General features: G+C 41.9%; 1 protein-coding gene across 1 annotated transcript in view; it reads left to right on the top strand.

Annotated features, from left to right (window-relative positions):
• INTS8 (integrator complex subunit 8) overlaps positions 1-26,033 on the top strand; it is a 72,006-nt gene that overhangs the window by 22,083 nt on the left and 23,890 nt on the right. The window contains exons 11-16 of the mRNA XM_002710696.5: positions 7,053-7,123; positions 7,496-7,671; positions 8,770-8,903; positions 12,848-12,958; positions 17,458-17,659; positions 25,171-25,292. Of these exons, the coding sequence (XP_002710742.1) occupies positions 7,053-7,123; positions 7,496-7,671; positions 8,770-8,903; positions 12,848-12,958; positions 17,458-17,659; positions 25,171-25,292 (816 nt within the window). The remainder of the gene's footprint in view (positions 1-7,052; positions 7,124-7,495; positions 7,672-8,769; positions 8,904-12,847; positions 12,959-17,457; positions 17,660-25,170; positions 25,293-26,033) is intronic.

Genomic DNA, 26,033 nt, shown 5'->3' on the forward strand with positions numbered 1-26,033 from the left:
GTCCTTGCCTCACTCAAATAATTTTTTATTCTCATCCAAAGCTTCAATCTGTGCAATCATCTGTCTACTAAAAACCTCTAACTTCTCATGTGAGCTGCAGAGTCTGTTTATGCTGTATCTTTCTGCCTCTTTCTTAAGTTGTAGTGAAAAGACATTTAAGAGTACGTAAAACACAATACTACTTAGCTGCAGAAATAGTTCATTGCTTCCACTGAGATGCTTTTCTTATATTCCTTACCAAATCCTTCTGATTCTCCTTTAGATAACTACTACTTCCCTGTCTTGTGATAGTCATTTTGTTGCTTTTCATTTGTTCTTTTTAAAGATTTTTTTTCACTTCTTTGAAGGGCAGTTAGGGAGAGATAGATCTTCCATCTGCTGGTTCACTCCCTAAATGGCCTCAATGGCTGGGGTTGGGTCAGGCCAAAGCTAGAAGCTTTCTCCATGTCTCCCATGTGGGGTTCAGGTGCCCAAGGACTTGGGCCATCATCCTCTGCTGCTTTCCCAGGCACATTATCAGGGAGCAGGATTGGAAGTGGAGCTGCCAGGACTGTAACTGGCACCCACATGGGATACCAGCACTGTAGGCAGTGGCTTAACCTACTGTGCCACAATACTGGCCCCTTATTGCTTTTCTTTGTAATTGTAGCATCTTGTTATATATCCTTAAAGAGTACTCTTTAATTTTCTTATTTTAAACATTGTGTAATTTGATCATGTAGGGGCCAGCGCTGGGTGTGGTAGGGTAACCATCTGCCTGCGGCGCCAGCATGCTTTATGAATGCTGGTTTGAGTTCTGGCTGCTTTACTTCCAATCCAGTTCTCTGCTATGGCCTGGGAAAGCAGTGGAAGATGGTCCAAGTGCTTGGACCCCTGCACTCATGTGGGACACTGGGAAGAAGCTCCTGGCTCCTAGCTTTGGATTGGCCCAGCTCCGGCCATTGCGGGGATTTGGGGAGTGAACCAGCAGATGGAAGATGTCTTTTTCTGTCTCTCCCCCTCTCTCTCTGTAACACTCCTCTCAAGTAAATAAATAAGGTATTAAAAAACAAACAATCATATAATTTGTATTTTTCTTTCATTAAACATTTTGGAACGTATTCAAATTGTTGTGTATATAGTTTGTTTTTGTTGCTGTAGGTGTTAAAACACCATATGGACCATGCCATTCATCTATTTTTATTACTTGCAATTTTTTTTTGTTACTTTGGATGTTATGCTACTTGGAACATACTTATACATATACCTAGGTGCATGCTGTGGAAATTTATCTCTGTTATATATGTAGGGAAAGTATATCCACTACTTAATAATCAGAGTGGTTTGTACCACCAGCTTGCTTGAGCATTTTGTTAGTATCCTTACCAAAACTTGATATAGTCAAACTTGACTGTGAGGTGGTTGTATAATGGTTTTTCACTGAGGTTTTAATTTCAATTTTCTTTATGATGAAAGGTTATAAGCGTATCATTTATTTCTTGCTTATAGAGATTTCATCTTTTGAGGTACCTGTCCTAAATATTCTTTCTCATTTAAAAAAAAAAGTTTTTATTTATTTTTTAGAGACTGAGAGACAGAAACAGAGGGAAAGAGCTGTGATCCGCAGATTCATTCTCCAAATGCCTGCAATAGCTGGGTAGAGGGGGACCAAAGTCGGGAGCATGAAACTAATTCCAGGATTCCCATATGGGTGGCCAGAGACTAGTAACTTCAGTCCTCACTACAATCTCAGAAGAACTGCATTAGCCAGAAGCTGGAGTCAGCAGCTAGAGCTGGTTGTCAAACCCAGGCACTCCAGTATGGGATGTGGGTATCTTAACTGCCAAGCAAAACACTCACCTCAGTTATGCCTCTTTTTTTCTCTTAGATTATCTTTTAAAATTTTAGGAGAATTTTTTTGATAGTTTTATATATCCTATCCTTTGCCAGTTTTAAATATTATGAATACCTTCTATGAGTTTGACTTCTTTTGATTTTCTTTATATTGTTTAAAAGTCTCTTTTTCTTTCATCTTTATTTTCATCTACTTGAAAACCAGATGGTGGGGGGGGGAGAAATCACGCATCTACTGATTCACTCCCCAAATGCTCACAACTGCTACAGCTGGGCTAGGCTGAAGACAGGAACTGGGAACTCCTTCTGGGTCTCCCATGCAGGTAGCAGGTACTCAATGACTTGTGCTCTATCACCTGCTGTCTCCCAGGGTGTGCATTAGCAGGAAGCTGGAACTGGGAGCAGATCTGGGACCTCCAATGTGGGTGTCTCAAGCAGTGTCTTAACTGCTAGGGCAAATGTCAACCTCTGCCAGTGATTTTTTTTTTTTAAGATTTTTATTTATTTATTTGACAGGTAGAGTTAGACAGAGAGAGAGACAGAGAGAAAGGTCTTCCTTCTGTTGGTTCACCACCCAAATGGCTGCCATGACTGGCGCTGTGCCAATCCAAAGCCAGGAGCCAGGTGCCTCTTCCTGGTCTCCCATGCGGGCGCAAGGACCGAAGCACTTGGGCCATTCTCCACTGCCCTTCCACAGCGGAGAGCTGGACTGGAAGAGGAGCAACCAGGACTGGAACCCGGCGCCCATATAGGATGCCGGCACCGTAGGCGGATTAACCAAGTGAACCACGTTGCCAGCCCCCGAGATTTATTTATTTAAAAGTCAGAATTAGAGAGTGAGAGATCTTCCATATGCTGGTTCACTCCCTAAATGGCCACAATGGCCAGAGGTCAACCAGGCTGGAGCCAGGAGCTTCATCAGAGTCTCCCACACTTGGGCTAACTTCTGTTGCTTTCCCAGGTGCATTAGCAGAGAGCTGGATTGGAAGTGGAGCAGCCAGGACTTGAACCATTGCCCATATGGGATGCCATTGCCACAGTTAGCATCTTTACCAGCTGTGAGAACAAGCTCCCATCTGTTGGTTCACTTCCCAAATGCCCGTAGTGGCTGGGGCTGAGCCTGGGACCAAGGCTGAAGCTGGGAACCCAACTATTTGAGTCATCTCCTGCTGTCTCCCAGGTCTTTTATGACTGACTTTCACTTAGCATAATTTTTTTTTTTTTTTTTTGACAGGCAGAGTGGATAGTGAGAGAGAGACAGAGAGAAAGGTCTTCCTTTGCCGTTGGTTCACCCTCCAATGGCCGCCACAGCTGGTGCGCTGCGGCCGGCGCTCCGCGCTGATCTGAAGCCAGGAGCCAGGTGCTTCTGGTCTCCCCTGGGGTGCAGGGCCCAAGCACTTGGTCCATCCTCCACTGTACTCCCTGGCCACAGCAGAGAGCTGGCCTGGAAGAGGGGCAACTGGCAACCGGGAAAGAATCCGGCGCCCCGACCGGGACTAAAACCCGGTATGCCGGCGCCGCTAGGTGGAGGATTAGCCCATTGAGCCGCGGCGCTGGCCAGCATAATGGTTTTTTTTTTTTTTTTTTTTTTAATTTTTTGACAGGCAGAGTGGACAGTGAGAGAGAGAGACAGAGAGAAAGGTCTTCCTTTGCCGTTGGTTCACCCTCCAATGGCCGCCTTGGCCAGCGCGCTGCGGCCGGCACACCGCGCTGATCCGATGGCAGGAGCCAGGAGCCAGGTGCTTTTCCTGGTCTCCCATGGGGTGCAGGGCCCAAGCACCTGGGCCATCCTCCACTGCACTCCCTGGCCACAGCAGAGAGCTGGCCTGGAAGAGGGGCAACCGGGACAGAATCCGGCGCCCCAACCGGGACTAGAACCCGGTGTGCCGGCGCCGCTAGGCGGAGGATTAGCCTAGTGAGCCGTGGCGCTGGCCAGCATAATGTTTTTGAGGTTCCTGTTGTAGCGTATATCAGTACTTCATTTCTTTTTATGGCTGAGTAATCAGTGGATGAACTTCTGGTTAATTAGTTAATAACAATGCTGCTATGAAATTCTGTATTTTTGAGTGTAAAAATAGAGAACAGTTACCAATTTTTTGAGGTTAGAGACTTTCCCACTGTATTTTATTTTGATTTCTTAAAAATACATGTGGAGGGGCCAGTGCTGTGGCACACTAGGTTAATTCTCCGCCTGCAGCGCTAGCATCCCATATGGGTGCCAGGTTCTAGTCCCGGTGGCTCCTCTTCCAGTCCAGCTCTCTGCTGTGGCCCGGGAGGGCAGTGGAGGATGGCCCAGGTGCTTGGGCCCCTGCACCCGAATGGGAGACCAGGAAGAAGCTCCTGGCCTTGGATTGGCACAGCGCCGGCCATAGCGGCCGTTCGGGGAGTGAACCAACAGAAGGAAGACCTTTCTCTCTGTCTCTCTCTCTCACTGTCTGTAGCTCTGTCAAATAAATAAATAAATCTTAAAAAAAAAAAAACACATGTGGATGCATACTAATCTAATGAGTATATTTAGAATAATAAGAAAATACTATTTATAGCTAACTCATATTCCTGTAACTTGTTTCTATTATTATTTGTTTTCATTGATTGCTTTTTTTTTTTTTCTTTTTTTTATTTATATTTTTTTTTCTTTTTTTTTTTTTAATTTTTTATTTATTTTTTATTTTTTTTTAACTTTTATATAATGAATATAAATTTCCAAAGTACGATTTATCGATTACAATGGCTTCCCCCCCATACCGTCCCTCCCACCCACAACCCTCCCCTTTCCCATTCCCTCTCCCCTTCCATTCACATCAAGATTCATTTTCGATTATCTTAATATACAGAAGATCAGCTTAGTATACATTAAGTAAGGCTTTCAACAGTTTGCTCCCACACAGAAACATAAAGTGAAAAATAATAGATGATTTTTTTTAATGATGATGAAATCAGATCAGACCTATTGTCATGTTTAATCCCAGTGAGAGTCAAGTTGGGAGTTGATAGTTTCTTTTCTTTTCTTTTTTTTTTTTTTTTTTTTTTTTTTTTTTTTTTTTTTAAGAGTCAAAGGGAGCACATAAGCAAGTCTAGTACCTGCTAACACTAACCGATAGAATAAATAAAGGGGAGAGTGATCCAACATGGGAAGTGAGATACTCAGCAGACTCATAGAATGGCAGATGCCCTAAATAGCACTCTGGCCTCAGAATCAGCCCTAAAGGCACTCGGATCTGGCTGAAAAGCCCATGAGAGTATTTCAGGCATGGAAAGCCAAGACACTCTGGCAAAAGATCTCTGTGAGTGAGATCCCAGTGGAAAGAACAGGTCTTCAAAGAAGGAGGTACCTTTCTCTGAAGGGAGGAGAGAACCTCCACTTTGACTATGACCTTGTCTAAACAAGATAAGAGTCGGAGAACTCAAGGGGCTTCCATAGCCTTGGAAACTCATGACTGGAGCATAGGGAGATTACTGATGCCATAGACAGGAGTGTCAATTGGTAAAGTCAACAACAGGAGTCACTGTGCACTTACTCCTCATGTAGGATCTCTGTCCTTAATGTGCTGTGCATTGAGATTTAATGCTATAATGAGTACTCAAATAATATATTTCACTTTGTGTTTCTATGGGGGTGCAAACTGTTGAAATCTTTACTTAATGCATACTAAACTGATCCTCTGTAAAAAAAAAAAAAAAAAAAAAAAAAAAAAAAAAAAAAAAAAAGAAAAGAAAAGAAACTATCAACTCCCAACTTGACTCTCACTGGGATTAAACATGACAATAGGTCTGATCTGATTTCATTGATTGCTTTTTATACCTTGGTTACCTTCTTAACTGTTGGTTCTAGATTCATTAGATTTCATTGATCACTTTTAAGCTAATGTTTCTAGCAGAACCTGCTGGAAATTTATCACTCCATGTATCTTTGCACCATACTTTATAAATTCTGAGAGACCTTTATAGTGTGCTGAATATACATATATATATATATATTTACTACATATGAATACCTGCAGTTATTAAAATGGTTGCCTTCTTAGCGGCGCCGGCACACCAGGTTCTAGTCCCGGTTGGGGCGCCGGATTCTGTCCCGGTTGCCCCTCTTCCAGGCCAGCTCTCTGCTGTGGCCAGGGAGTGCAGTGGAGGATGGCCCAGGTGCTTGGGCCCTGCACCCCATGGGAGACCAGGAAAAGCACCTGGCTCCTGGCTCCTGCCATCGGATCAGCGCGGTGCGCTGGCCGCAGCGCGCTGGCCGCGGCGGCCATTGGAGGGTGAACCAACAGCAAAGGAAGACCTTTCTCTCTGTCTCTCTCTCTCTCACTGTCCACTCTGCCTGTCAAAAAAATAAAAAAAATAAAAAAAAAAAAGAAATAAAATGGTTGCCTTCTGTGGTTGGCACTGTGGTGTAGTGGGTTAAGACTCTGCCTGTGGTGCTGGCATCCCATATGGGTACTGAGTCAAGTCTAAGCTCCTCTACTTTCAATCCAGCTCTCTGCTAATGTCCTGGGAAAGCAGTAGAAGATGACCCAATTGCTTGGGCCCCTGCATTCACGTAGGAGACCCAGAAGAAACTTCTGGCTTCGGATCAGCCCAGCTCCAGCCATTGCAGTCATTTGGGGAGTGAACCAGCTGATGGAAGACCTCTCTTACTGTCTCTCCTCTCTTTGTAACTCTGCCTCTCCAATAAATAAATAAATCTTTTTTTTTTTAAAGGTCACATGTCTACCCTCCCCCCACACAAAGGATTACTGTTTCCTACTTTCATCTCTTAAATTACTTAACCAAAGGAACTGGTATTGTGGTATAGCAGTTTTAGCCTCCACTTGTGATGCTGACATCCCATATGGGTGCTGGTTCAAGCCCCTGCTGCTCCACTTCTGATCTAGCTCCCTGCTAATGTGCCCGGGAAAACAGCAGAAGATGGCCCAAGTAATTGGCCCCTGTTCCCATGTGGGAGGCCCCAAAGGAGCTCTGGTCTACTGGCTTTGGTCTGGCCCAGCCCCAGCTGTGTGACCATTTGGGGAATGAACCAGTAGATAGAAGATCTCTCTCACTCTGTCTTTTCTCCTCTGTCTTTCAAAAAAATAAATGAAAAATTAATATAAAACTTAGCCAAATCTGTAGTTGGTACATGGGATTAAAACTGGAAACTTCGGTTTTCAGATTTAAACTTTTCAAACTGTAATCCACATTAAAAAAAATCCATATTCAACTGAAATTACTCAAATTCCTAGGTATGTTCAAGATCAATAAATTTAGAAAAAGCTTCAGATTCATTGAAAGGAAACATGGCTGCATTTCTAAAGTAAGTCCTCTTTTTTCCTTAAAACTTTGAAATTAGTCCTGTGATAAGAGTATCTCATTACTTTTTGCATTTGTCCTGCATATCTTATACAAAATAATAACTTGTATGTGAGAACCAATGAAGGTTATGTTCAAATTTCTGGAGCCTCTTGAAACTTTAGGGTTATATAGATACTTTTTTGTATGTTTTAGGGTTGATAACACAATTTTATAAAGGGTCAAAAGTAAATTTTAAAATATTTCAAAATACTATTGTGCAGTTTATGAAGTGGTGGCTTTTTAAGTGGTTGTTAATGAATACTGGTTGATGTGATTGTTTCTCCCAAACTAAATTATACACTTTTTTGTTTTACAATATTTCTTACTGATCTAGGAATGTGTGTCTGGGGTTGGAAGATCTGCAGTATGTTTTCATGATTTCTTCACATGAGCTTTTCATTACATTGTTGAAAGATGAAGAACGAAAGCTACTTGTTGATCAGATGAGGAAGCGATCCCCTAGAGTAAATCTGTGCATTAAACCTGTAACTTCATTTTATGATATCCCAGGTTAGCTCTCCAGTCTGCCAGCTAAAATGTTGGCACATTTTGCCCCTTCTTTCAAATTAGCATTGAAGTATATTTGAAGATTCCCTCTTATTTGTCTTGTGTCAGTGATTAATAGAAATGTACCTTTTTTTCCAAAGTCAGAATTCTGAATACAGTTAAATACTTAATTCTAGTGAGCCTGTGGTCAATAAGATTTTAGACCTAGATACATAAAAGATTTTAGCTGGGGAAATAGACCAAGCTATATGTTCTTGGAGGTAAAAATAAGGGGAAGGGAGTGATAAGGGATGCTGGAACCAAAAACAGTACAGACTGTCATGCATTTTGGCCTGTCTGCTGCATAAACATTCGGCTGTGGCAGTGTGGCCATTTTTTGCCTTGTCATTTGATGTCTTATTTCCATTTTGCCCTTATTCATAAATATAAAGAGAAAATGCAGTGCTTTTCATTAATAAGCAACATAAATAATATAAATGAGTCAGAGAATTCAGCTTTGACCCTCATAAGATTTAATCTGTTTGAATATGTAGGAAAAATGCAAAAGAAGATTGGCTAACACAGAAAATACTGGAAATGCATTATTGAAGACTGTCTGATAGCTGAGTTGTAATCAGGGACTTATTTAAAGATCATTTTGGTTCTCTGAGAAAGGAATGCGTCCTTTTCCTTTTCTAAAAATATATACATTCTTAATGTTTATTACTCTGTTAACACTTTAACAGAGTAATTAATTAATGTTTGAAAGTGGGAGCCTGTGTATATAAGTTAATTCTTCATATAAATACCATGTAGTTCTTCCCAGGAACCAATGACTGGCTTTGATTTGTGTTTACAATTTCACTCTTTTTATTTTTCAAATACATTCATTTATTAAAAGCAGATAGATAACAAATTCTGTTAGGTTTTCTGTATGAGGATAAAGTTAATACATGATTTGCATTATGTTTCATGAATCAGTTCTCAAGATGGTAGCTGCGTATAACTTACTGATAAAATAATATAAATCATTCAGTATATTGTCATTCTTAAGTTTATTGCTTTATGTATGTGTTTGAATTGAATCCTTATTAAAATGGAAAATTCTTCTTCCTTTCTTAGCCTCAGCAAGTGTCAACATTGGTCAGTTGGAGCATCAGCTTATACTGTCAGTGGATCCCTGGAGGATTCGACAGATTCTAATTGAATTACATGGTATGACTTCAGAGCGTCAGTTCTGGACTGTGTCCAATAAGGTAAGAAACCCACTGTCAAGAACAGGTGAAAAAAATTGACTCATGTCCTAATGTAATTTAAGAGTGGTTACTTTTTTGAGAATAATGGCTCATATTATTTAACAATTTGAGGACTTCACATGCCCGTAACTGTATTTTTAATGTCCATTCACAGAGAAAAATAGAAAATATAAAAATATATATATACATACACACATACTATTAAAACAGTAACATCTAAAAATGAGTTTGTATTCTATTTGGTGTCAAAGCATTTATGTGCATTTAAAATGGAGCTGCAGTGGGTGGGCTTTTGGCCTAGATGCTAAGTCAACTGTGTGAAAAATTGAAGTGCCAGGGTTCAGTGTCTGGCTGTACTCTTTACTCTAGCTTCCTGCTAGGGTGGACCCTTTGAGGCAGTGGTTGTGGCTCTAATGATTGAATTTACTTCTTTTTTTCTTAAGGATTTATTTATTTATTTGAAAGTCAGAGTTAGAGAAAGAGAGGCAGAGAGGCAAAGAGAGAGAGAGAGAGAGGTCTTCCATCTGCTGGTTTACTCCCCAGATGGCCGCAATAGCCAGAGCTGTGTTGATTCAAAGCCAGGAGCCAGGAACTTCTTCTGGGTTTCCCACACAGTTGTAGGGGCTCAAGGATTTGGGCCATCTTCTACTGCTTTCTCAGGCCATAATAGAGAGCTGTATCCGAAGTGGAGCAGCCGGGACTTGAACCGGCGCTGATATGGGATGCTGGCACTGCAGGTGGCAGCTTTACCTGCTGTGCCACAGTGCCGGCCCTCCTTTCTTTCTCTATAACTCTGCCTTTCAAATAAATAAATTTTAAATAAATAAAACTTCTAGCAAATGTCTTTACCTGTCTCTAAGATTATCTATTTAAAAGTGTTTCTGCATGCAAAATGAAAATGAAAATAGTTTTTAAAAAACCATTTAAATGAAATGAGGCTTAGAGATAGAAGAGAAATAATTCACAGATGCAGGAAAAATCAAACTAATGTGACAGTGCTTCTAACTAACTTACACTTCTCTGCAGAAGATGTAATGAAAAAACATCCATATATTATTCATATGTATCTGTATCTGTTGAGGTAATCATATGGTTTTTGTTATTCCGTTTGCTAATGTGATGTATCACGTTGATTTGTGAATGTTCTCTTCATACCAGAAATAAATCCCACTTGGTCTGAGTGGATGATCTTTCTGATGTGTTATTGGATTCAGTTGGCTAGTATTTTGATGAGGAGTTTGTGTCTGTATGCATCAGGGAAATTGGTCTGTAGTTCTCTTTCTCTGTTGTATGTTTTTCAGGTTTAGGAATTAAGGTGATGCTGGCTTCATAAAAAAAGTTTGGGAGGATTCCCTCCATTTCATTTGTTTTGAATAAATTGAGAAGGAGTGGAGTTCTTTAAATGTTTGGTAGAATTCAGCAGTGAAGCAATCTGGTCCTGGGCTTTTCTTTGTTATGGCCTTTATTACTGGTTCAATTTCTGTCTTGTTGATGGGTCTGTTTAGGTTTTCTGTGTCTTCATGGCTCAATTTAGGTAGATTGCATGTGTCCAGGAATCTCTCCATTTCTTCTAAGTTCCCGAATTGTTGGCATATAGCTCTTTGTAGTAATTTCTGGTGATTTGTTTTATTTCTGTGGTATCTGTTGTAAACATTTCCTTTTTCTTTAACTGTATTGATTTGCCCCCCCCCCCCCTTTTTTTAGTTAGTTGGGCCAATGGTATATCAATTTTGTTCATTTTTTTAAAAAACAAAACTCTTCATTTCGCTGATTTTTTTGCTTCAATTTTGTTTATTCTCCAATTTTAATTATTTCTTTTCTCCTACTAGTTTTGAGTTTGGTTTGCTATTGTTTTTCTAGATCCTTGAGATGCACTGAAAGCTTATTTATTTTGTGCTTTTTCAATTTTTTTTTTTTTCAAAGATTTATTTATTTATTTGAAAGTCAGAGGAGAGGCAGAGAGAGAGAGGTCTTCCATCCGATGGTTCACTCCCCAATTGGCTGCAACGGCCGGAGCTGGGCCAATCCGAAGCCAGGAGCCAGGAGCCTCCTCCGGGTCTCCCACGCGGGTACGGGGGCCCAAGGACTTGGGCTGTCCTCCACTGCTACCTCAGGCCATAGCAGAGAGCTGGATATGGAGCAGCCAGGTCTCAAACCAGCACCCATATGGGATGCTGGTGCTTCAGCCAGGGCGTTAACCTGCTGTACCACAGCGCTGGCCCCGATTTCTTGATGTAGGCTCCAATTCCTGTAAACTTTCCTCTTAACACTGCTTCTGCTGTATCCCACAAGTTTTTTTTTTTTTCTTTTTTTGTTTTTTCTTTTAACTTCCATAAATTTTGATACGTTATGCTGTCATTTTCATTTGTTTACAGACATTTTTTGATTTCTCTTTAGATTTCTTCTTCTTTTTAAGATTTATTTTATTTATTTGAAAGAGTTAGGTAGAGACAGAGAGAGAGGTCTTCCATACTCTGGTAAATTTCCCAGATTGCAGCAACAGCTGAAGCTGCACCAATCTGAAGCCAGGAGCTTCTTCCAGGTCTCCCATGTGGGTGCAAGGGCCCAAGGACTTGGGCCATCTCCTACTGCTAACCTAGGCCATAGCAGAGAGCTGGATAGGAAGAGGAGCAGCTGGTACTAGAACCAGCGCCCATTTGGGATGCTGGCACTTCAGGCCAGGGCTTTAATCTACTGCGCCACACTGCTGGCCCAAGAAAGGCTTGATTTCTTCTATGACTCACTGTTCATTCAGGAGCATGCTGTTCAGTCTCCAAGTATTTGCATATTTTCTAGATTACTGAGTTGCTGATTTTCAGCTTCATTGCACTGTGATCTGAGAAGAAGCATGGTATGATTTTGATTTTTTTGAATTGGCTGAGACTTGTTTTATGGCGTAGCATGTGGTCTATCCTAGACAAGGTTCTGTGCACAGGTGAGGTGAGAAGAAGGTATATTCTGCCACTGTTGGATGAAAAGTTCTGTAAATATCTTTTAGGTCCATTTGGTCTAGTGTTGATTAACTCTGCTGTTTCCTTGTTGATTTTATGTCTGGTTGATCTGTCCATTGCTGGAAGTGGGATATTGAAGTCCTCCATCATTATTGTATTTTAATTTATGTCTCTCTTTAGATCCCTTAGATTTCTTTTAAATAGCCAGGTGCCCTCTAATTAGGTGCCTATATGCTTATAGTTGTCACATCTTCCTGTTGAGTTGATCCCTTAATCATTACGTAGTGTTCTTCTTTGTCTTTTTTAACAGTTTTTGTGTTAAGACTATTTTGTCTGATATTAGCATGGCTACACCAACTCTTTTGGTTTCTATTAGCTTGGTATCTTTTTTCATCCTTTCACTTTTAGTCCACGTGCATCTTTGTTGGTGAGATGTGTTTCTTGTAGGCAGCAAATAGATGGGTTATGTTTTTTCATCAATTCAGGATGAAGATTTATTTATTGATTTGAAAAGCAAAGTTACAGAGAGGCAGAGAGAGAGAGCGAGAGAGATCTTGTATCTGCTGGTTCACTCCCCAAATGGCTGCAATGGCCAGAGATGGATGGATCTGAAGCCAGAAGCCAGGAGCTTCCTCTCTGTTTCCCATGTAGTGAATGGACCCAAGGACTTGGGCTGTCTTCTGCGGCTTTCCCCAGTGCCCATGTGGGGTGCTGACGCTACAGGCTTTATCCACTATGCCACAGCGCCAGTCTGTCATTTCTTTTTGTTAGGAACCTTTAAAATAATTTCTGCTAGCTATTTTGAAATATGAAAGTAATTGTTGACAACCGTAATTATTTATGTGTTAGAGAACAGTAGAAGTTAAACCTCCTGTTCCAACTACACCCTTGTACCCTGAATAATTTTTTTATGTGACTAAAGATTGTTGAAAGATTGTACCTAGATTCAAATTTCTCTATGTGCTAATATTTATATATTTTTATTTCTTCCAGTGGGAAGTACCTTCTGTCTACAGTGGTGTTATCCTAGGAATTAAAGACAGTTTAACCAGAGATTTGGTATATATTCTCATGGCTAAAGGTTTGCACTGCAGTGCTGTTAAGGTGAGTGAAAGTGTGCATCAAATGCTTTTAAGAATATGCTTAGTGGCTGCCTCTGTGTTATAGTGGGTAAAGCTGCCATCTGCAGTACTGGCAACCCAGTTGGATGCTGGTTCGAGTCCCGGCTGTACCTCTTCCAATCTAGCTCTCTGATACGGCCTGGGAAAACAGTTGAGGATGGCCCGAGCCCTTGGGCCCCTGCAGCCACGTGGGAGACCTGAAAAAATTCCTGGCTCTTGGCTTTGGTTTGGTCCAGCTCTGGCCTTTGCGGCCATCTGCGCAGTGAACCAGCAGATGAAAGACTTCTCTCTCCCTCTGCCTCTACCTCTGCCTCTCTGTAACTCTGTCTTTCAAATAAATAAATCTTAAAAAAAAAATTAGTGCCAGCGCCGCGGCTCATTAGGCTAATCCTCCGCCTTGTGACGCCGGCACACCGGGTTCTAGTCCCAGTCGGGGCGCCAGTTCTGTCCCGGTTGCCCCTCTTCCAGGCCAGCTCTCTGCTGTGGCCAGGGAGGGCAGTGGAGGATGGCCCAAGTGCTTGGGCCCTGCACCCCATGGGAGATCAGGATAAGTACCTGCCTCCTGCCATCGGATCAGCGCGGTGCACTGGCCACAGCGCGCCAGCCGCAGTGGCCACTGGAGGGTGAACTAATGGCAAAGGAAGACCTTTCTCTCTGTCTCTCTCTCTCACTGTCCACTCTGCCTGTCAAAAAAAAAAAAGTAATGGGGGACTTCAGTACTCTACTCTCAGCAGTGGACAGATAAACCAGACAGAAAATAGCAAAGAAACAATAGAGTTAATTGACACTATAGACCAAATGAACCTAATGGCTATCTATAGAACTTTTCATCTGGCTATTGCAACCATCTGAAGAGTGAACCATCAGATGGAAGACCTCTCTGTCTCTGCCTTTGCCTTTGCTTCTCTCTGTAACTCTGCCTTTCAAATCAATCAATAAATAACTCTTTTATATATATATATATATGAAAGAATTTGTTTAGGGACTGCACTGGGGCATAGTCTCTGCCTGCAGTGCCAGCATCCCATATGGGCACTGGTTCAAGTCCTGGCTGCTCCGTTTCAATCCAGCTCCCTGCTTATGGCCTGGGAAAGCAGTTGAAGAAGGCCCAAGTGCTTGGGTCCCTGCACCAACTGGAGAGACCTAGATCAGACTTTGGATCTTCTCAGCTCTGGACATTGCAGCTATTTGGGGAGTGAACCAAAAGACCTCTCTCTCTGTTTCTTTCTCTCTCTCTCTCTCTCTCTCTCTCTCTCTCTCTCTCTCTTTCTCTTTCTCTCTTTCTGTAACTCTGCTTCTCACATAAATAAATCTTAAAGAAAATAAAAGAATATGAGCGGCCAGCACCGTGGTGCAATAGGTTAATCTTCCTCCTGTGGTGCCAGCATCCCTTATGGGCACTGGTTCTAGTCCCAGGTGCTCCTCTTCCAATCCAGCTCTCTGCTGTGGCTTGGGAAAGCAGTAGAAGATGGCCCAAGTGCTTGGGCCCCTGCACCCATACGGGAGACCAGGAAGAAGCACCTGGCTTCATATCGGCACAGCTCTGGCAGTTGTGGTCATCTGGGGCGTGAACCAGTGGATGGAAGAACTTTCTCTCTGTTTCTCCCTCTCACTATCTGTAATTCTACCTCTCAAATAAATAAATAAATAAAAATCTTAAAAGAAAAATATGAAATTTACCAAGAAATCAGAAATCACTACCAGTTATTTTTTCCTGGTCTTAATATAGGCCTAAAATGATACTTGGAAAAATGTTTTGGTTGATATCTTTCCTTTACCCTCTCATAATTATGCCATCATGGTCTTTGATACATAGATACTGCTCTGTGCCTGTTCAAAAATCTAGATAACATGAAAAAGCATTACATTCATGCACTGCATAATGATGTTTCAGTGACCATATAATGGTTGTCTTATAAAATTGTATTGTTTAGTGACTTTGTAGCTTAGTTTGTGTATTTATACACTATGTGTTTGCACAACAGCCTAACGGCACATTTCTTAGAATGTGTCCCTGTCATTAGCAGTGTGTGACTGTATTTGTATTTTTTTAATGATTTATTATTTATTTGAAAGGCAGAGTTATAGAGAGGGAGATACGGACAGAGAGAGAGATCTGCCATCTGCTGGTTTGCTCCATAAATGGCTGTAATGGCCAGGGCTGGGCCATACCAAAGGCAGGGATTTTTTTCTGAGCCCTCCATGGCAGGGGTCCAAGCCCTTGGGCTATTCTCTGCTGCTTTCCAGGCACGTTAGCTGGAAGCTGGATCAAAAATGGAGAAGCCATACTCAAAGCAGCACTCATATGGGATGCCAGAGTTGCAAGCTGTGGCTTTAACCTGCTAAGCCGCAATGCCAGCCCCTGTATTTGTATTCTGTAGGATTTAGTTAATAAAGATTGTGCACCAAAATTTAAAACAAAGTCCTTTAGAATTTTTTTTTTAATTACTTATTTATTTGAAAAAGTTAGGGAAAAGGAGGGAGGGAGGGAGGGAGGGAGGGAGGGAGAGAGAAAGAGAGAGAGAGAGATCAATCAATCCTCCATCTGCTGGTTCACTCCCCAAATGGCTGCAATTGGCAGGGCTGGTCCAGGCAAAGCCAGGAGTTTGATCCTAGTTTTCCCATAGGTGCCGACAACCCATATGGACTCTGGTTCTAGTCCAGGCTGCTGCTCTTCCGATCTAGCTCTCTGCTATGGCCTGGGAAAGCAGTGGAAGATGGCCCAAGTCCTTGGGCACTTGCACCCATGTGGCAGACCCAGAAGAAACTCCTGGCTTCAGATTGGCACAGCTCTGGTCTTTGGGCCATTTGGAGAATGAACAGCTGATGGAAAGCCTTTCTCTCTGTCTTACCTCTACCTCTCAAATAAATAAATAAAATCTTTCAAAAAAAAAAAAAAGGTTGCATTTTTTAAGAAGAACTATTTATCTGAAAGGCAGAAATACAGAGAGGCAGCGAGATCTTCCATCTTATGGTTCACTCCCCAAATGCCTGCAACAGCCAAAGCTTCGTCAGGTTGAAACCAGGAGCCAGGAACTCCATCCTGGTCTCCCATGTGGGTGGCAGAGGCCCAAGTACTTGGGCCATCTTCTTTTACTGTTGCTGCTCCTTTCCCATATGCATTCGCAGATAGCAGGGTTGGAAGTGGAGTAACCAGGACTCAAACTAGGCAGTCCATATGGGATGCATGTGTCCTAAGCAACAGCTTAACCCCCTGTACCCCAGTGCTTATGCTTAGAGTTTTTTTTTTTCTCAGTGATAGATAGAAGGCACATTGTTGAATGAATGAAGTAAAGAGAAAACTAGTCTTTAGAAAAATCAGAGCCAGGTGGCTAGAAAAAGACTTGGCTCATGGCTGATTTATTGACCTATTATATAGGCCAATAAGGTAGTGTGCAAAGATATTGAAGGATCTGAAGTCTAATTCTGAATACTTCAGTGAAGGATACTAGTCATAGAGTTATAAACCTTAATACAGAAGCCTTTGTGTGTGTGTGTGTGTGTGTGTGTTTTTTTTTTTTTTTTTTTTTTTTTTTTTTTTTTTTGTGACAGGCAGAGTGGACAGTGAGAGAGAGAGAGACAGAGAGAAAGGTCTTCCTTTTTGCCGTTGGTTCACCCTCCAATGGCCGCCGCGGCTGGCGCGCTGCGGCCGGCGCACCGCGCTGATCCGATGGCAGGAGCCAGGAGCCAGGTGCTTTTCCTGGTCTCCCATGGGGTGCAGGGCCCAAGCACCTGGGCCATCCTCCACTGCACTCCCTGGCCACAGCAGAGGGCTGGCCTGGAAGAGGGGCAACCGGGACAGAATCCGGCGCCCCCACCGGGACTAGAACCCGGTGTGCCGGCGCCGCTAGGCGGAGGATTAGCCTAGTGAGCCGCGGCGCCGGCCATTTTTTTTTTTTTTTTTAAGATTATTTATTTGAGAGGCATAGTTACAGAGAGGCAGAGACAGAGAGAGAGAGATCTTCCATCCACTGGGTCACTCCCCAGATGGCCATAATGGATGGAGCTGTGCCAATCTGAAGCCAGGAGCCAGGAGCATCTTCCAGTTCTCCCATGCAGGTGCAGGGGCCCAAGGACTTGGGCCGTCCTCTGCTGCTTTCCCAAGCCATAGCAGAGAGCTGGATTGGAAGTAGAACAGCTGGGTCTCAAGCCAGCTCCCATATGAGGTGCCGGCACTGCAGGCAGCGGCTTTACCCACTATGCCACAGCACCGGCCCTTTTTTTATTATTTTATAATATATATGAAACTTGTTCAGTAATACAACATGTGTTTTATTTATTAGATTTTTTTATTACAAAATAATTAAATCTTTATTGGAATAAATCAATAAAATCGAAATGATGAAAGAATGCTGTAGGCTGAGATAGGCGATATTAACCATTTAAATGGATCCTTACATCCTTTGCTCTGTCCTCACAGAGATTTGTGTTTTGACTCCAGGGGCAAGGTGATCCAGGCTGTTGTATTCTGTTTTTTTGTAGGACTTCTCTCATGCGAAGCAGCTATTTGCTGCGTGTTTGGAGTTGGTAACAGAGTTCTCACCAAAACTTCGTCAGGTCATGCTGAATGAGATGTTGCTTTTGGATATTCATACGCATGAAGCTGGAATAGGGCAATCAGGAGAGAGACCTCCTTCCGACCTTATTAGTAGAGTGCGAGGATATTTGGAAATGAGGCTTCCTGGTAAGACTGCATAACAAAGTGAAATTCAGAAATTGAGTCGTCAAATAATTGAGAAAACTAAAAAGCATGTACTTGAGTTTTTACTGTCTATAAAAAAGTTAATTCTCTTCTGAAGCTGAAGTCAGGTTCCAGAGTTCAAGAGTTCACTTGAGAACATTGGGGAAAATGAAGGAAACTCTCAATTTCCTAGGACTTCCTTAACAAAGTACCACAGATGGGGTGATTTCAAACAATAAAGTTGTAATCTCTCAGTTCTGGAAGCTGCAAGTCTGAAATCAGGGTGTTTTCACGGCCACTGTCTCTCTCTAGCTCAAGGGCTTAGTCCATCTTGGTCTACTCTTAGCTTCTTGTGGCTCTTGGCAACCTTTGGCTTTCTCTTTCTCTTGTGTCTACTTTGCTCCAGTCTGTCTCTGTGTTCTTATTATTTTAAAAAAAATTTATTTGAAAGACAAAGTGAAGGAGAATGAGAGAGAGTCTGAGAAAGATCTGTCTGCTCATTCACTCCCCAGATGGCCACAACACCCAGGGTTAGGCCAGGGCAGAGCCAGGATGCCAGATCTCTACCTGCTTTCTCATGTGGGTAACAGAGACCCAAGTACTTGAGCTGTCTGATGCTGTGCAAGGTACACATTAGTAGAAAGCTGGATTTGGAAGCACAGCAAGGACCAGAACTTGGGCACTCCCATGTGGGATGTGGGATCTGAGCACCCCAGGATGCCAGTAGACCAAATGCCCACCCGTGAGGTTGCATTCTGATAGCTCCAGGTAGAAATGGCCTGGGCTGCAGCATTGTGGGCTTTTGGGGAGTAAACCAACAGAGCTCTGTGTTTCTGCTTCTTGAATATAAAAAAAGAAACTGGGATTCACATAAATTATCATTTGTGTTACGTATAAATCTCAGGGAAAACACTTAATGTTTGTTTTAAGATTATTTATAGCAGTTAAGTCATACTGTATACATTTAATGTGGTAAAAATAAAATTGAGGTGTAAAGGAAAGTGCTAAAAGTGTGTCCAAACAGAATCAACTGTTAGCTTTCTAGGGTCTTATTAACGGATTGTTACTACATTCTGGTTTCTACCATATAGTAATAAATTAAACTTTTTAGTACTATTGATAGAGTACATTTGAACTTGAATGCATCAGTGTCCTTTAATGTTATAATGTCCTTAAAAGAATTGATGAAGTATGCTCACAGTCAATGTTTATGGGCACATGCTTTGTACATGTGTACTTGTACATGATACTTTTTGAAAATGGAAGGTTGGTTTTTCACACATGGTTTCTCTAAAGTTAAAGGCAATTGATTTAAGTCACCATTTGAGACTCCTGCAGTCCATTACTGAAGTGCCTGGATTCAAATTCTGGCTCTTCTGCTTTGTATCCAGCTTCCTGTTAATGCACATCATAGTAGGCAGCAGATGATGACTCAAGTGCTTGGGTCCTGCCCCCATGTTGAAGACTCAGATGGAGTTCTGGGCTGCTGGCTTCGGCCTGGTCCAGCTCTGGCTGTTGCATTCATTTGGGGCGTGAACCAGCAGGTGGAAAATTTTTCTCCTTCTATCTGTTTCTCTGCCTTCAAATAAAATGAAAAATTTAAAAGGCAAAAACAATTTTAAAACCCTACCATTTATTGACTTCTATTGTCTGTTGTAAGAGCTTTAGATGCTTAATTCAACTGTCAAAGAAGCTCAGTGAAGTAGTTACTATTTTATTATCTTCATTTTGTAAATGAAGTGACTGAGGTGCAAAGAGGTTAAGGAATTCGCCGAGAGGCACACAATAAGAACCAGAACTGTGATAATAGTTTACTAAACCAACAACACCCTCCCCCCCCCCCTTTTTTTTTTAATGTGTTTGAAAGCCAGAGTGACACAGAGGGAGAGACAAAGAGGAAGAAACCTTCCATCCATTTGATAGTTCACTCCTCATATAGCCAAGGCTGAGCCAGGCTGAAGACAGGAGCCCTGAACTCTGGGTCTCCCATGTGGGTGGCAGGGGCCCAAGTACTTGGGTCATTTTCTGCTGCCTTCCTAGGCACATTAGCGGAGAGCTCAGTTGGATGCAGTATAGCCAGAACTCAACTGGCACTCTGAGAGGAGCTGTTGGTATTGCCAGCAGTGGCTTAACCACTGTGCTACAACACTAGCCCCTAGCAGTCCAACTTTGAAGCCTGTGCTCTTATGCTTTGAAATGACTGGATGTGCCTTTAAATTATTATCTGTTTGTGGTGTGTTTTTGTCCTAACAGTTTGAAGTTCATATAATATTTTCTGTTATTTCCTCTTTGGCGAAAGACTCAGCTCTGCACATAATTTTTGTAAACTCCTAGTTTATTATATATCTAGCAACTTGTCCTGCAGCTTGTGCTATGAACAGTGTTTACAATGAAAAGGACAGATGTATCCTTTTAAATAGGAGGAACAAAAAAGCTAACGTTTTACCCATAGGCACTATTCATGTCTTGAAATTTGATGAAGCCTCAGGGCTGGAATGAGTTATCTGAGTTTAATGTGGAGTTCTGGCAATGATCTCATAGCTGTGTACTTCAGAGGGATTATAAAGAGTCAGGTTGGTGCTGGGCATGGTATCTGCATGCCTGCATGGGTCGAGACGGGGTGGGAAAGTGTCATCTCCCACCTTCTCCCTAATCCTTTTTTTTTGTGTGAGTTTTTGTGTGTAGTAAAGAGATTTGTTTTTTCCTCCAGAAACCTTTTATTTAAGGAATACAAACTTCATGCATTTCATGAATACAACTTTAGAAATACAGTGGTTCTTCCCACTGTATGCACCCTCCCACCCTTCTTTCTCTTCCTTCTCCTATTCTCATTCTTATTTTTTGCTAAAATCTATTTTTGTTTAACTTTATAAACATACAATTAACTCTATACTAAGTAAAGAGTTTAGCAAATTGTATGAAAAAAAATTCTTCAATAGTCGAGTCAAGGACTGTTCAAGGTCATTGCTTTTGAAAGTGTTTTCATTTCTATGGTTTACCTTTATGTGTTCTGTTATCACAGATCTGGGAGAACATATGGCTTTTGTCCTTTTGGGACTGGCTTATTTCACTAAGTATTATGTTTTCTAGTTTCATCCATTTTGTTGCAGATGATAGGATTTCATTTCTTTTTTTTTACTGCTGTGTTGTATTCCATGGTGTACATATCTATAATTTCTTTATCTAGTTTTCAATTGATGGGCATTTGGGTTGATTCCATATCTTAGCTGTTGTGAACTGAGCTGCAGTAAACATGGGGATACAGAAAATTCTTTGATGCTGGTCTATATTCAGATTTTTGAGATTTCCATACTGTCTTCCATAGTGGCTTTACCAGTTTTACATTCCCATTCACAGTGGATTAGGGTAACTTTTCCCTCATATACTTGTTTGTTGTTTTCTCTATGAAAGCCATTCAATGGAAGTGAGGTGAAACCTCATTGTGGTTTTGATTTGCATTTTTCTGATGGCTAGTGATCCCAAGCATTTTTTCATGTTATCTGTTGGTCGTTTGGATTTCCTCATTTGTAAAATGTCTGTTTAACTCCTTGCCCACTTCTTTCTTTCTTTTTTTTCTTTGCCCATTTCTTAACTGGGTTGTTTGTTTTGTTGTTGTTTCTTGAGGTCTTTATTTATTTGAAAGAGTTACACAGAGAGAGGAGAGGCAGAGAGGTCTTCCATCTGCTGGTTCACTCCCCAGTTGGCCACAATGGCCAGAGTGTGCCAATCCAAAGCCAGGAGCCAGGAGCTTCATCTGGGTCTCCCCCACGGGTGCAGGGGCCCAAGGACTTGGGCCATTTTCTACTGCTTTCCCAGGCCATAACAGAGAGCTGGATAGGAAATGGAGCAGCCAGATCTCAAACTGGCACCCATATGGGATGCCAGTGCTTCAAGCCAGGGCATTAACCCACTGCGCCACAGTGCCAACCCCTTCTTGAGGTCTTTATAGATTTTGGGTATTAACCTTTTATCAGTTGTACAGTTTGCAAATCATTTCCCCCATTCTGTTGGTTGCCTCTTCACTTTGCTGAGTGTTTCTTTTGCGATGCAGAAGCTTCTCAATTTGATGGAATCCCATTGTCAGTTTTGGCTTTTATTGCTTGTGCCTGTGGGATCTTTTCCAAGAACTCTTTGTCTATGCCAATGTCTTGCAGGGTTTCCCCAATGTTCTCTAGTAATCTGATAGTATTGGGTTGTAGATTTAGGTTTTCAATCCATTTTGAGTGGATTTTTGTGTAAGGTGTAGGTGTAACTTAGGGGTCTTATTTCATCGCCAGTGCCTTGGGCTGCTGCAATCTGGTCTCACCTCACTCCAGAGCTGGTATTGAGGCTCTTGGCTGCTTGCATCCTAACCTGTGCGTGTCCACACCCTCCATGTAGGTCCACAGTTTCCCCCCAGTTTGCATGGAGTTTCTTCTGTCATTTTCTCGCCAACCTTTCTCTGAGATTGTACTCTCCACTTTTTTAACTGTTCTCCCTTAGACTAGAGCAGTAAGCTCCCTCCTTATTCTGCCATTTTGAAAAATTCCCCCTACTCCTGTTTTACTGAAAAAAAAAAAAAAATTGTCCTTTGGTGATGAAAGACCAGTTTTGAATGAAGTAGATGCATGCCTTCTGTAGAATATAGAAAGGGAAGCATATTCCTGAGTTGACCTGGCTGTAATATCAAAAACATTGAAGGGATTGTAACTGACAACAGAGCGAATCTTTCAGTCGTAAAAAGGCTGTAAATTATTCTAAGATCAACTGTGTGTTCTGAGAGAGATCCTCAGCTTCATTTATGGATCTGTTTTTTTATTTGAAAGAGAGTTAAACATGGAGAGATCTTCCATTTTCTGGTTTACTCCGCCAATGCCTGCAGCATTTGGGGCTGGGCCAGTCCAAAGGTAGACACTAGGAACTCACTCCAGATCTCCCGTGTGGATGACAGGGACTCAATTACTTGAGCCATACATGCCACCTCTTCTGGTATGCATTAGCAAGAAGCTGGAATTGGGTGGATCCAGGCCTGAGGCTGGGCAGTCTGGTACGTGATGTCGGTGTCCCAGGTGACATCCTAAAACATTTTTTTAGATTTATTTTGCTTTGTGAGTCAGATCTTCCATTCACTGGTTCATTGCCTCAAGTGCCTACAAGAGCCAGGACTAGGATAGGCTGAAGCCAGGAGCTGGGCACTCAGTCCAGGTTTCCCATGTGGGTGGCAGGGATTCAGTTACATGAGCCATCACCTGCTGCATTTCAGATTATACATAGCAGAAAGCTGGAATGGAGAGTTGAACCAGACCCCAACCCAGACACTCTGAGATGTGAGCATCCAAAGTGGCATCTTATCTATTGGCCAAAACACTTACTCGCAGTATCTCCAACTTTTAATACTTTTGTAGCTAAGTAAGGTGGCTTTCTCTTCAGACACATGTCCTTGTTACATTCTTCAGTTTCAACAAAATTGAATTTTAGGCATACTCAAAGTGTGACTCAGCTCTTTTTTTTTTTTTTAACATTTATTTATTTATTATTTGAAAGGCAGAGTTACAGAGCGGCAGAGGCAGAGACAGAGAAGTCTTCCATCCACTGGTTCACTCCCCAAATGGCCGTAATGGCCGGAGCTGAGCCGATCTAAAGCCAGGAGCTTTTTTCAGGTCTCCCATGTGGTTACAGGAGCCCAAGGACTGCTTCCCAGGCCATAGCAGAGAGCTGGATTGGAAGTGGAGCAGCTGGACTAGACCCGGTGCCCACATGGGATGCTGGCATTGCAGGCAGCAGCTTTACCTACTAAGCCACAGTGCCTGCTCATCTCTTTCTAAAAATTGTTTTTTTAAAAGATTTATTTATTTATTTGAAAGAGAGGAAAGAGAGAGACAGAGAGGTCTTCCATCCTCTGGTTCACTCCCCGATTGGCTGCAATGGCTGGAGCTGCACCGATCTGAAGCCAAGATCCAGGAGCTTCCTCTGGGTCTTCCATGAGGGTGCAGGGGCCCAAGGGCTTGGGCCATCTTCTACTGCTTTCCCAGTAGCAGAGAGCTGGATCGGAAGTGGAGCAGCCAGGTCTCAAACCAGCGCTCATACAGATGCCAACGCTTCAAGCCAGGGTGTTAACCCACTGCACCACAGTGCCAGCCCCTCTTAAAAATTATTTTTAATTCAAGAACCAAAGAGGCAGAGTACCTGATCTGTTAGTTCACTTTCCAGTTATCTACTGGGGCTGGGTTGGGCTGAAGCCAAGGACCATGAACTCAATCCAGACTTCCTATGTGCGATGTTTCCCTCTTGGGCCATCGTTGATACCTTCCAGGGTACACATTAGCAGGAGCCAGAAAGCCAGAACTGAGTACTGAACCAAGGCACTTCCATGTGGAACACAGGCAACTCAACGGCTAAGCCACATGCTCACCTCTTTGTTTTTAACGAGTAACTCTACTGCAGTTGTTAAGGGATCTCTAAATCACTGCCTGTCAGCCTATCAGAACTGCAAGCCTTAGATTCTGACTCTCCATTGAAAATCATTCTGGTATTTTTTAAGTCAGTGTTACTAGTGAGGAGGATCTGGTGAACAAAGAAAGCCTTGGAGCCAAGGCCTCCCTTTGGCAAAATGTGTAGAACTCTGACACACATGCATTTGGCAACTAATTTCACTTCTGTCTTCAGTCCTTATTTAGAAGAGATGATGCAAATAGGGATTTTCATTGTATTTTTTGTATCTTTTTGTCATCTCAAATCCTTGTTTGGAATAAAATGAGTTATAAATAAATAGCCACAGGAGCTGTCTTCTTAGACTGAGAAACATAGTTCTCTAGAAAAGGTGGATAATAAAAACCCCCATTATAAGTTTTAACATTTTTAGGATTCATTATTTTTTCCTAATGTAATAAAAATCTGAAATCACATCTTTTTATAAAAAAAAGATTTGCTTATTGGAAGGCAAAGTTAGAGAGAAGGAGATATCTTCTACCTGTTGCTTCACTACACATGTGGCCACATGGCTTGGGCTGGGATGGGCTGAAGCTGGGAGCTGGAACTCCATCTAGGTCTCTCACATGGGTAACAGGGATCCAGGCATTGGGCCATGGTTGCTGTTTCCCCAGGTGTATTAGCAGGAAGCTGGATTGGAAGTGGAGCAGCGAGGGTATGAACCTGAGCCCATATGGGTTGCTGGTGTTGCAGGCAGTGGCTTAGCCCAACTGCATCACAACACTGGCCCTAATACTGTGCCATTTTGTACTTGGTTCTGTTTCTGTGATTATTTTGATATACACTTCTAGAAAACAGTTATCAGCTCTTACTTACATCTCCACAGTGGAGTACTGGGCACTTAAGGATTCAGTAATTCTGCAAATATTCCCGAGTACCATGGTATTCTTTTGTTGGGAAATGTTAAATTTTCTCAAAGTATTAATTTTACAGTTTCCTATTTTTTTAATCTGTGGTGACTGAAAAAATTCATTTGAAATCTTACAAATTTGCTGTTATGGTAATAGTTGATGGTAATTCCAGCTATTTTCTTCATTTCTTTTTAGATATTCCTCTTCGTCAAGTTATAGCTGAGGAATGTGTTGCCTTTATGTTAAACTGGAGGGAAAATGAGTATCTCACATTGCAAGTTCCTGCATTTTTGCTTCAGAGTAATCCATATGTAAAGGTAATTTATAATAGATTTTTAGAATAGAGGATTATCAGAATTATTATTACTAGATCATTACATATTACCTGGGGTTTAAGGGTCTGTTTTTTAGTTTTCATTTAATTTGTTTGAAAAGTAGAGAAGAAGAGTTTCACCCTGCCCTCTGATTCACTCTTCAAATGCTGTTAATCAGGGCTGCCAGGCAGGAGCCCAGAGCCAAGAATTCACCTGGAGCTTCCTGTGTGGGTAGCAGGGACCAAATTACTTGGTCCATCACCTGCCTTCCTTCCAAGGGTAGGGGTCATTAGCAGAAAGCTGGAATGGAGAACAGCATGGGTCTTGAAATCGGGTGCTTTGATATACGGGATACAGGCATCCTAAGCTGTGACTTAACCACCGTACCAAATCTCTGCCCTTCTTTATATTTGAACTACTAAAGGAACTTGTCTGTGACACAAAGTAAGATTTGACAAATGCTTTTTTTCAGTATGTAGTTTAAAACATAGTTTTAATATTCCAAGCACATAACATTGCTTTCTCTAAATATTTCTTTGATACCTTATACTTCATGAGAATGGTAATACAAATTATTAAGTTAGCAAACAACACTTTTGTATAACCCCGAGGTAGTGAGAAGTTTGTCAGCCTTTATTGTTTGAGTTGCTATCAGCAAAGAGAACTGGTAGAACCTGTCTGGGGTGCACTTCTACCCATTTTCCATTTGGAATATGTTAGCCTTTAGAACCTATTGACCAAAAA

This window comes from Oryctolagus cuniculus, chromosome 6, assembly GCF_964237555.1.
Source record: "Oryctolagus cuniculus chromosome 6, mOryCun1.1, whole genome shotgun sequence".
NCBI classification, from domain to species: domain Eukaryota; kingdom Metazoa; phylum Chordata; class Mammalia; order Lagomorpha; family Leporidae; genus Oryctolagus; species Oryctolagus cuniculus.